Source organism: Salmo trutta, chromosome 37 (genome assembly GCF_901001165.1).
Source record: "Salmo trutta chromosome 37, fSalTru1.1, whole genome shotgun sequence".
Lineage (NCBI taxonomy): Eukaryota > Metazoa > Chordata > Actinopteri > Salmoniformes > Salmonidae > Salmo > Salmo trutta.
In genome coordinates this window covers 22,633,826-22,646,345 of record NC_042993.1, presented here as the reverse complement: position 1 = coordinate 22,646,345, position 12,520 = coordinate 22,633,826, and the positions used below count along the sequence as shown (strand labels likewise).

General features: G+C 38.5%; 1 protein-coding gene across 1 annotated transcript; it reads left to right on the top strand.

Annotated features, from left to right (window-relative positions):
• The first annotated feature begins 219 nt into the window (after positions 1 to 219).
• On the top strand, positions 220 to 8,532 carry LOC115176857 (protein rapunzel). The gene is made up of 2 exons (XM_029737201.1): positions 220 to 294; positions 7,613 to 8,532. Exon 2 carries the CDS (start codon positions 7,697 to 7,699, stop codon positions 8,378 to 8,380), a length of 684 nt encoding a protein of 227 aa, XP_029593061.1. The 5' UTR covers positions 220 to 294; positions 7,613 to 7,696; the 3' UTR covers positions 8,381 to 8,532.
• Positions 8,533 to 12,520: the final 3,988 nt, after the last annotated feature.

Genomic DNA, 12,520 nt, shown 5'->3' with positions numbered 1-12,520 from the left:
CAGCACAACAATGTGAGTCCAAAAATGTATTGTATGCTGTTGTATAAATGATGTAATATGCCAGGGAGATACAGTATGTGTACTGAATTGTGAGCCAATCAAAAGTAGATGGAGGAGTAACCTTTTCCCCACAACCCAATCAGCACTGTGTATGCATGAGCCACTTCCACACTCTGCCCTTACATGGCAAGGAGAATTGAACAGAGTCTACAGATGGATATAAAGGCTGTTAGTTCAGAGACAACATAACCACAACTACAAATACATTCACTACAACTACTGCAGAACCACAAGGTAAGATTCTAATACTTATCATAATTTTAGATTAACTCAATGGACATTGAATCTGTCTAGCACAACATCTATTTTTGCTCACAATAATAATAATGCTAGGTGTATGTAATTGTATGTAATTATCAGCATCATTTCCAATCCCCCATATATTTATATATATATATATATATATATATATATATATATATATATATATATATATATATACACACATACATACATACATACATACATACTTTAAAATATATTTTCCTTTATTTTTCCCCCCTAACCCTACCACCCCTCCCCTAATTGGAGTAAACTAATGGACAACACTTAGGCTTATACTTCCATCTTATACATACTATATACATTTTACAGACAATGAGTTTTACAATAGTTATCATTTGTTTGTTTTTAATCCCACCCTTCTGCTACCCTCAATCACTCCCATCTATTTCTGAAGGCAATCCAGTTTGATTTCTATTTGCTTATTTATGTTAACTGTGCTGTTTCACAACAGTTCTGAACCTATATACACTTTACAGACACAGTATATTTTACATTAGTTAGGTTGTTATTAGTCCCTCCCTTCAACTCCATCCCTACCATCCATTTTTTTGCCATACATTTTTCAACTGTGCTGTAATGTTTCACAAAAGTTCTGAACAATTCTCATAGTTTCTACATATTGTAATTTAAAAGATACTTATTTCTGCTAAAAGTATTATTATATTATTGCTCTATTGACTATGACTTTTCAAGTCAGACAGTAGTGCTATTTGAAGAGTTAGCTCCAGTTACATTTTGGAATTCCTCATTCCTGGACCTGCGACCAAAAACAAGCTACATATGGACAATACCAAAACAAATGATCTAATGATTATGTCTCTTTGCAGCTAAATCTGCAGAGCTGGGATGGTTGTATCCCCCATATATATAACATTATATTGGTTGAAAGAATATTTTAGAATAATTTAAATTGAAAAATTCTAAGTTTTGAATCAGGTGTCGTTTTGCTTATCAGTTCATAAACCATGTGCCATGTAATCGGTTCATCGAAAATCTGTTCCAAACTATTTTGCAATTTATATGGCACAGTTGTCAATTTTCTGTCATTAAATAAAACTGGTATGCTTTATTTATCACACTTTTCTTAAACCAATATTGGTATTTAACTGACTTGCCTAGTTAAATAAAGGTTATATTTTACCTTTATTTAACTAGGCAAGTCAGTTAACCTGTCTGGGGTATGTGGGACGATTTCGTCCCACCTACGTAACAGCTACTGATATTCCAGTGGCGCGATTTTTGAATCGTTAGAAATAGTATTACTTCAATTTCTCAAACATATGACTATTTTACAGCTATTTAAAGACAAGAATCTCGTTAATCTAACCCCACTGTCCGATTTCAAAAAGGCTTTACAACGAAAGCAAAACATTAGATTATGTCAGCAGAGTGCCCAGCCAGAAAAAATCAGACAGCCATTTTTCAAGCTAGCATATCATGTCACATAAACCCAAACCACAGCTAAATGCAGCACTAACCTTTGATGATCTTCATCAGATGACACACCTAGGACATTGTGTTATACAATACATGCATGTCTGTTCAATCAAGTTCATATTTATATCAAAAAACAGCTTTTTGCATTAGCATGTGACGTTCAGAAAACGCATAACCCCCGGCAAACTTCCGTTGAATTTACTAACAGTTTGCTAAATTACTCACGATAAACGTTCACAAAAAGCATAACAATTATTTTAAGAATTATAGATACATTACTCCTCTATGCACTCGATATGTCCGATTTTAAAATAGCTTTTCGGATGAAGCACATTTTGCAATAATCTAAGTACATAGCCCGGCATTACAGGGCTAGCTATTTAGATACCCACCCAGGTCAGCATCCACCAAAATCACATTTCCTATAAGAAAAATGTTCTTACCTTGCTTGTTCTTCATCAGAATACACTGCCAGGACTTCTACTTCAATAACAAATGTTGGTTTGGTCCCAAATAATCCATCGTTATATCCAAACAGCGACGTTTTGTTCGTGAGTTCTAGAATGCTTCTTCCCGGTTTTGCGCATGGCGCATTGGCGTGTCAAAAATGTCTAAATATTCCATTACCGTACTTCGAAGCATGTCAACCGCTGTTTAAAACCAATTTTTATGCCATTTATGTCGTAGAGAAGTGATAATATTCCGACCGGGAGTATGCATTGAGCCTAAACAGCCGAATAAAATTTCTCCTCAGAAGCGACTCATGCACGCGCATCATTCAAAGGTCCTCGGAGCATCCACTTACAAAAGGCGATAATATGTTTCAACCTGAGGCTCCCTCGTAAACCTTCAGTTATTTCGCGGGCTCTGAGAGCCTATTGGAGCCCTGGGAATTGTCACGTTACAGCTAAGATCCTTACTTTTCAATAAAAAGATGCAAGACGCACGACTCCTTGTCAGACAGGGTACTTCCTGCTTGAAACCTTGTCAGGTTTTTGCCTGCCATAGGAGTTCTGTTATACTCACAGACACCATTCAAACAGTTTTAGAAAATTCAGAGTGTTTTCTATCCAAACCTGAACAATAATATGCATATTCTAGCTTCTGAGTTGGTGTAGGAGGCAGTTAAAAATGGGAACATATTTTTCCAAAATTCTCAATACTGCCCCCTAGCCCAGACAGGTTATGAACAAATTCTTATTTTCAATGATGGCCTAGGAACAGTGGGTTAACTGACTTGTTCAGGGGCAGAACGACAGATTTTTACCTTGTCAGCTCAGGGATTTGATCTTGCAACCTTTCAGTTACAAGTCCAACACTCTAACCACTAAGCTACCTGCCGCCCAAACACTTTTGATAAGTATGACTGAAATTTATATATAAATCTCTGGAATATTTATATTTTGGAGAATCTCTTAAACAATGGGTATGTGTAGTAGCCCTAATAATGGTTTTAAAGTTTTAAACTGTCAAGAGGATTAAAACAAGGTTGTCTACTATCCGCATATCTATTTGTTATGGCCATAGAAATGTTAGCTATTTAAATCAGATCCAACAAAAATAGGTTAGAAATCCAGGGCTTAAAAAGAAAGGTGTAATTGTATGCGATGATTCATGCTTTCTTTTACATCCACAATTTGGATCTCTCCACAGCCTCATAGAGGATATAGATAATTGTTCTAACCTCTCTGGATTACAACCAAATAATGACAAGTGTACTATTACATATTGGATCACAAAAAAGCTGGTTTACCAATAAAATGGTCTGACGGTGATGGGGACATACATATACATAACACGAAAGAAAAATTATCTCACTACAATACAATTAAAAAGAAAGTTAGCAAAAATAGATACGATCTTGCTACCTTGGAAAAGAAAATACCTGTCTATTTGTGGGGAAAAAATCACCCTGATAAACTCTATAGTCATATCTCAGTTTACCTATTTGCTTATGGTCTTGCCCACACCTAGTCACCTGTTTATTTTTAAATATGAGCTAAAAATATTCAATTTTATTTGGAACGGCAAGCCAGACAAAATTAAGTGGGGCTATTTATATAATGAACATGAAGTCGGAGGGCAGAAATGATTAAATATTAAAGCCTTAGATCTCTCACTAAAGGCTTCAGTCATACAAAAGTTATACTTAAATATTAAAGTCAGCTATGAATACCAGGCCTGGTATCCCAGATTTTTCATAGTGTTCTATTGTTTCCAGTACTCTTACATTATCTCCAATGTAACGACCATGTAAAAAAGCTGTGATTAGGTTTAATATCATTCATCAATACCTTTTTAATTCTATGGCTATGCATTTTGCATCACGACACTGAAGTGTAAGTGGCCTACAATCTTTTTATGGAGTAGAACTATATATTTACCACTTGGATCCTGTTTCAGTAAGAATGAAAATCAGACCTACTTGTTGAGTATCTGATAATCTACCATTTTTATAGGAGTGGTTAAAAAAATGCTAATAACAGTCCTCTGAGTATATCAAAAGGTTTGGTATACTTCTACTGATTTGCCCAGCTCTGGAGTTTTTCCGGATTTAAAGGCTTTAATTGCATTAAGAAGTTCCTCCTCTGTAGTTTGGCCTATACAAGATTCTTTCTATACAAGATTCAAGCTAGCTAACAGTACACTTTAGCTTGAAATGAAACCACTTTCTGTCAACATTAGAAATGTGTAATATCTGAAAATGTAGCTAGCTAACGCTAGACAATCTTACCTGTATACATCATTATGCATGATGGACGCATCTCCCTGTCAGTAAAGCCATACCACCTTTGTCCATAGTTTGAAGATGTAATCCGGAGACAGGTGTTTATCCATCTCTTTAGCGATCATACTCTAATTCCACTGATTTCAAAATTTGATCCTCCAGAAAGGGGAGAGCAACACTTATGCAGCTCCACTACACAATACATTTTCTAAAAAGCCGCATTTGACAGACCAATCCAAACTCATCTCTCGGCTTGTCCAGCCCACTCATTATCTCAGCCAATCATGGTTAGTGGGGTTGCTGTCTTTTTCTGTGGCTTAACCAACAAGGCTCGTAATTTAACACTTGTATTCGTATTTACAGATGGCATACAAGTTTGTTATTCAGACACATGAAAGTTTACATGTTCGAGAAGGCATTTCTGGCCAAAAGACGTGTTTTGGCTAAATATTTGTTTTAACGTTCAACAGCTCTCCTGTGAAGTCGTGACTACCGACATACGCCTAGTTTCCTGAATCGGGTCACATATAGACTTTGATCTAAATTGCTATTGTTTTAGTGTTGTATTGAATTGCATGGCCTCTAAAGGCACATTTAAAAGTGTCCCATACAATAAGCAGACCTGCTGTACCTATGTTATGTTGGAAAAAGTCAGTTATAAATTCTTCTGTCCTAGTTAAAAACACGTTATCATCCAATTCGCTTTGATAAAATGTCCAATATCCTCGCACATGTAGAAATTCTGTAAGATTAATGTATATTCCAATTATTTGATGGTCTGATCTCATTCTGTCCCCTTTCAACACTTTTTTAAACTGTTGGTGCCAGCGAGAATGACATAAGAAAGTAATCAAGATGACTAGCTTGATTGAGCCTCCGCAATGTAGATCTAACTAGGTCAGGATATTTAACCCTCCATATATCCACTAGTTCCAATATATCCATGACATTCGTGATTTCCTTAAGTGCATGACGTTGATTGTTTGTAGTGTGATTTCCTTTACGGTCCATTGAGGTATTTTAAACCGTATAATAATCTCCCACCATAATAATAGAGTCCTGTATTGCTTGTAGGTTTGATAAATTACTATACAGTACCAGTCAAAAGTTTGGACACTCCTAGTAGTAGTAGCCACCCTATGCCTTGATGACAGATTTGCAGACTCTTGGCATTCTCTCAACCAGCTTCATGAGGAATGCTTCTTCCAACGGTCTTGAAGTAGTTCCCACATATGCTGGAGCACTTGTTGGCTGCTTTCATTCACTCTGCGGTCCAACTCATCCCAAACCATCTCAATTGAGTTAAGGTCGGGTGATTGTGGAGGTCAGGTCATCTGATGCAGCACTCCATCATTCTCCTTCTTGGTCAAATAGCCCTTACACAGCTTGGAGGTGTGTTGGACAGCTTGGAGGTGTGTTGGGTCATTGTCCTGTTTAAAACTAATGATAGTCCCACTAAGCGCAAACCAGGTGGGATGGCATATTGCCACAGGATGCTGTGGTAGCCATGCTGTGTAAGTGTGCCTTGAATTCTAAATAAATCACTGCCATTGTCACCAGCAGAGCACCCCCACACTATCACACCTTCTCCTCCATGCTTCATGGTGGGAACCACACATGTAGAGATCATCCATTCACCTACTCTGCATCTCACAATGACATGGCGATTGGAACCAAAGGACAGATTTCCACCGGTTTAATGTCTATTGCTCGTGTTTCTTGGCCCAAGCAAGTCTCTTCTTCTTATTGGTGTCCTTTAGTAATGGTTATTTTGCTGCAATTCGACCATGAAGGCCTGATTCATGCAGTCTCCTCTGAACAGTTGATGTTTAGATGTTTCTGTTTAAATAAGACCTACACCACCACTACACAGCACATTACTCAACACTAGCAAGACTCATGTCGCCTACAGTAGGCCTACAGTATATCAACAACTATTTTTTTCAATGACATGACAATGCCAATAATTTGATTTAGAAGATTGGAGGATTCTAAATTAATATCTAAGGGGCATTTTTCTAAGGGGCAAATCTAATCTGTGAGAACTTTGAAGGGGCTTTTATATAATTCTAAATGAATTAACAATAATCGCTTTGTTTGAATTTTTTTTTATTATTTCTTTTTTTAGAGGGAAAGAAACCATAAGCCCACCGTGCCTATTTACTGGACACATAGTTTTACCCCATTTTCTCCCCAAATTAGTACCTTTGCTCATCTCTGCAACTCCTCAATGGGCTCGGGAGAGGTGAAGGTCGAGTCATACCTCCTGCGAAACATGACCCTCCTGGCTGCCTACTTCTTATCAAACTGCTTGCCTAACCCGGATGTCAGCCATCCTAATGTGTCGGAAGAAACACCATACGACTAACAACCGAAGCCAGCTTGCAGGCGCCCGGCCCTGCCACAAGGTGTCGCTAGAACACGATGAGCTAAGGAAAGCCCCTTCAGCCAAACCCTCCCCTATCCTGGATGACACTGGGCCAATTATAAAATTGGGATCAAACCCCAAGGAGTAATTGCACCTCAGCACTGCGATGAAGTGCTTTTGACCGCTGCGTCACACAGCCCTCGTGTTTTCTATTTCCCAATTCCTACACTGTCATGTTTATTTTCAGTATTAAGTCAATGCATGGTTTATTTTGTACTTTTACTTCTTGACTTTTTCTAAATAAATGTTTTTTTTGTAATTGCAATACATTTTTTATGCTCTTAGATGGACGTAAATAGACCAATGGTGTTCAAATGTAGTCCACTTTATTGGGGTAAAAACAGTTATACAAAGTCAACTTTCTCTGTGTAACACAAACTGTACACCATACAGATTTGAAAGACAGTCAACTATAAGATTTAAAAATGTATTATGGAGTTGTTTTTCAACAGTGTTGGCCAGGGTTCATTTCCAACTAGAGTTGCAGAAACTGTGAAGGTGTTAAAAAGTTAACACTTTCAAAGGTGCAACATTAACTCTATGCAGTGTGGGACAATATCAATACTTTAAGTTTTACATTGAACACTATTAGAGAGTTTAACACTTGCACACAATGAAATTGTTATATTTGAAAGAACTTGTCAATAGATTGCTCTACTCTCTTTTTCTCTCAGGCTCCTGTCTCTGTATAAGAAGCTACCATCCTCCCCAACCCTTCAAAGCACTGCCTGATTTTGACGTGAGCCTTGCTTGCCATCATGTCAGAGATTAAAATCATGGAGGACCAGGCCAAGCTGAAACAGGGCATAGTGAAGGTGCTAAGCTGTGTGGCCACCATCTCCACTGCTGCAGCTGTGGTCAACCCCATTTTCGGCCTGGCTGGCTCTCTAATCCGACTGGTTCTTCAAAAGGTGGACAATGAGGACATCCAGAATCTGAAGAAGGAGTTTTCCTCCATCAACACTGCCCTGGATAAGCTGTCCCAGCAGAACAACAGCACCCTGCTACAGATCAAGAAGAATACGCTGGACAGCCAGTACCTCCCTGTGGAGAACAACCTGCGCAACCAGTTCCGCAAGTTCATGGAGATGGTGGAGGCGGGGCCCGAGCACCGTGAGCGCAAGAAGGATGACTTCAAGGAGAGCTACTCCAACGACCTGGATGACCAAAACCTGAACACGCTCTACGAAGGCGTGGTGGGCGAATCTAAGGTGTTCAGCGAGTCCATCCTTGGGGTGTACCTGAAGCACTCACAGGGCGACCACGACACCATGGTGAAGCTTTGCACGCACCTCAATTACATATTCTGCATCGGCCTGATTGCCCTCATAGGTTACACGGCCATCATCGGGGACGACGAGGAGGACATCGTTGATGAGTGGACCAAGAAAATGGAGCATGTTGAGGAGAGGATGCAGGAGGCCCTCCAGAAGTGCAAGTGAAGAAGAGGAGAAGGAGAGGTAGAGGCTGCTCCTCTTCTACTTGTCCTCCATACGTAGGACTCTCTCTGCATTCCCTCTATGACCTACACTCTAAAAAATAAAATGTAATTTTACAGAAAATTCACTGTAAAATCGAAAAGTAATTTCATTTTTTTCTGAATAATAAAACAATTGTAAAATTACAGTAATAATGGTTTGTCAATTATTATAACAAATTATGGATTCTTTTTTTAAGGGAAATCATTCTAATTTTACATAAGTAAATTTACTTTTATGGAAATCAGAGTCAAAAGTCATTAAGCCCACTGTACATAGATTTTCTTAAATATATTTACAGTTTAACAGTAATTGTATGGAAAAACACACTCAAAATGCAGTAATTTCTGATTAAAGTAGCTGTTTTAATGTAAATTAACTTAAACATTGTGGAAATACATTCTAAATAGCCAATTTTATGGGTAAATTACTGTATATTTACAGTAACAGTAATTCTATGAAATAAAAAAATTACAATTCTCTAATTTCTGATTAATATAGGTGTAAATCAATTTGACAATTTGAAGAGGGAAGAAATACACCCTATATAGCCACATTGGGGTAAATCTATGTACATTTACAGTATTACACAGCAATTTCATAGGATTGCATTATCAAAAAACAGACATTTTCAATTAAATTAAGGCGTTTCAGATGTAAATTAACAAGCCAATATTATAAAACAATATAGTAATTTAAATCAGGAACTTTATGTTTAGCTAATTGTTTAAACATTAAGTTAGGGACAGACGTTCCGCTAGCGGAACGCCTCACCAGTATCCAATGGTACAGCGTGGCGCGAAATACAAATACCTCAAAAATGCTATAACTTCAATTTCTCAAACATATGACTATTTTACACCATTTTAAAGACAAGACTCTCCTTTATCTAACCACATTGTCCGATTTCAAAAAGGCTCTACAGCGAAAGCAAAACATTAGATTATGTCAGGAGAGTACCCTCCCAAAAATAATCACACAGCCATTTTCAAAGCAAGCATATATGTCACAAAAACCAAAACCACAGCTAAATGCAGCACTAACCTTTGATGATCTTCATCAGATGACACTCCTAAGACATTATGTTATACAATACATGCATGTTTTGTTCAATCAAGTTCATATTTATATAAAAAAACTGCTTTTTACATTAGCATGTGATGTTCAGAACTAACATACCCACCGCAAACTTCCGGTGAATTTACTAAATTACTCACGATAAACGTTGACAAAAAACATAACAATTATTTTAAGAATTATAGATACAGAACTCCTTTATGCAATCGCCATGTCCGATTTTAAAATAGCTTTTCGGTGAAAGCACATTTTGCAATATTCTGAGTACATAGCCCGGCCATCATGGCTAGCTAATTTGACACCCACCAAGTTTGGCCCTCACCAAACTCAGATTTACTATAAGAAAAATTGGATTACCTTTGCTGTTCTTCGTCAGAATGCACTCCCAGGACTTCAACTTCAACAACAAATGTTGTTTTGGTTCGAAATAATCCATAGTTATATTGAAATAGCTCAGTTTTGTTCATGCGTTGAGGTCACTATCCGAAGGGTGACGCGCGGGCGCATTTCGTGACAAAAAATTTCAAAATATTCCATTACCGTACTTCGAAGCATGTCAAACGCTGTTTAAAATCAATTTTTAAGCTATTTTTCTCATAAAATAGCGATAATATTCCAACCGGGCAACGTTGTATTCATTCAAACACTGAAAGAAAAACATGGAGTCATCTCGTGCACGCGCGCTCCAGTGTCATTGTTCTCAGCAGGACCACTCACAAAAACTCCTGCTGTTTTTCGCCCAGAGACTGGAGAGCTCTCATTCCACTTTCTGGCGCCTTCCTAGAGCCAATGAAAGCCTTAGAAAGTGTCACGTTACAGCAGAGATGCTGTATTTTGGATAGAGATGCCCTAGAAGGAGAACAAATTGTCAGACAGGGCACTTCCTGTATAGAATCTTCTCAGGTTTTGGCCTGCCATATGAGTTCTGTTATAGTCACAGACACCATTCAAACCGTTTTAGAAACTTTAGAGTGTTTTCTATCCAAATCTACTAATTATATGCATATTCTAGTTTCTGGGCAGGAGTAGGGGAACTCTGCTTAAAAACCATAATTTTATTATTTCATTAGTCCACTGTTTATATAGTCCCGAAATGTTTTGCATGTCAGCAGTCAAGATATTGGACTTTCAAGAAGCAGTGTCACCGTCGACATCATCAGGATGATGCGTTTTATATCATGATGATGTGGATTGTGACACTTTGTTTCTTGAAAGTCCAATATCTTGATAACTTGACTGCTGACCGGTAAAAACCTTTGAGGACTGTATCAACAATGGACAAATGAAAAAATACCAAAATATAGTCTGAGTGGAGTTCCCCTTTAAATAACATTAAAAGTAGTGCAGTTTAATTACAATTTTTCCCAAATCATCTCAATTTGGTTGAAGTTGTGTGACGATCGTCGAAAGGAGCAGACCAAGGTGCAGTGTGGTGAGTGCTCATGTTCAAAATGTATTTTAACTCAGAACACTAAATCAAAAACAACAAACAAAGGAAACCGACCGTCACATTCTGCAGGCTCACTAAGCTGTACAAAAACAAGATCCCACACAGAAGGAGGGAAAAAGGGCTGCCTAAGTATGATTCCTAATCAGAGACAACGATAGACTCTGATTAGGAACCACACTCAGCTCAACACAAAGAAATAGAAAACATAGAATGTAACACATAGAAATACAACAACCTAGATTGCCCACCCCATATCACACCCTGACCTAACCAAACTAGAGGAAAATAAAACATCTCTCTAAGGTCAGGACGTGACAGGTTGGGGGATTGTGGAGGCCAAGTCATCTGATGCAGCACTCCATCACTCTCCTTCTTGGTAAAATAGCCCTTACACAGCCTGGAGATGTGTTGGGTCATTGTCCTTTTGAAAAACAAAAAGCCCAAACCAGATGGGATGGCGTATTGCTGCAGAATGCTGTGGTAGCCATGCTGGTTAAGTGTACCTTGAATTCTAAATAAATCACAGACTGTAACCAGCAAAGCACCCCCACACTGTAACACCTCCTCCTCTATGCTTTACGATGGGAAATACATATGCAGAGATCAACTCTTCCCCCACAACGTGTCTCACAAAGTCACAGCGATTGGAAATAAAAATCTCAAAAATCTCCAAAAAGAAAGAAAAACCCTTGAATGAGTAGGTGGATAAACTTTTTTTTTACATTTATTATTTTTTACTTTTGACCGGTAGTGTATATCTCTTGCTGACCTATCCCTCTGTACTGGTACATCTCTACTACTCACACCACTCCTCTCAGGAATCTCCCCCTTGACCAATCTTCCTCTACTTTCTTCACCTTTCTCAGCATACGACAACATATGCACTACTCTAAGCCTGGAAACCTCAACCTGCCTCTCTCGCACTAGACATTTCTGATCCCCAGCCCCATGGCCACCCCTACAATTAATACATACCACTACTTTCCCCAATGCTACACATTCCTTTGTTTCATGCCCTTCTGGACACTTCTCAAACCTAGGAACCTCCCTCCTACATACTGCTGCCACAAAAGCTTGCACGGGATAACTTATATATCCTAACATCCCTTTATCGAGAAAACATCAACATCAAAACTCGAAAGGACAGACAACAACTCTTCTGTTTCACCATTCACGCCACCCTGTGTCACGACTTCCGCCGAAGTCGGCTTCTCTCCTTGTTCGGGCGGCGTTCGGCGGTCGACGTCACCGGCTTTGTAGCCATCGCCGCTCCATTTTTCATTTATCTATTCATTTTGTCTTGTTCCCTGCACACCTGGTTTTCATTCCCCAATCACACTACATGTATTTATTCCTCTGTTTCCCCTCATGTCTTTGTGTGTGATTGTTTCGTGTTACGTGTCATTTTTGACGCGCTATTCTCTGGTGTGCGTTTATTTCCGTGTTTTATATTCACGAGGTATGTTTATTTGTTTGTACTTTATTATTGTGACTGTTTGCGTGTTTTTGCATTTTGCCAATTGGCTGGAGGTTTCGACGCAGTGGCGTCCATCTGTTGGTTTCTCCTGCCTAAATAA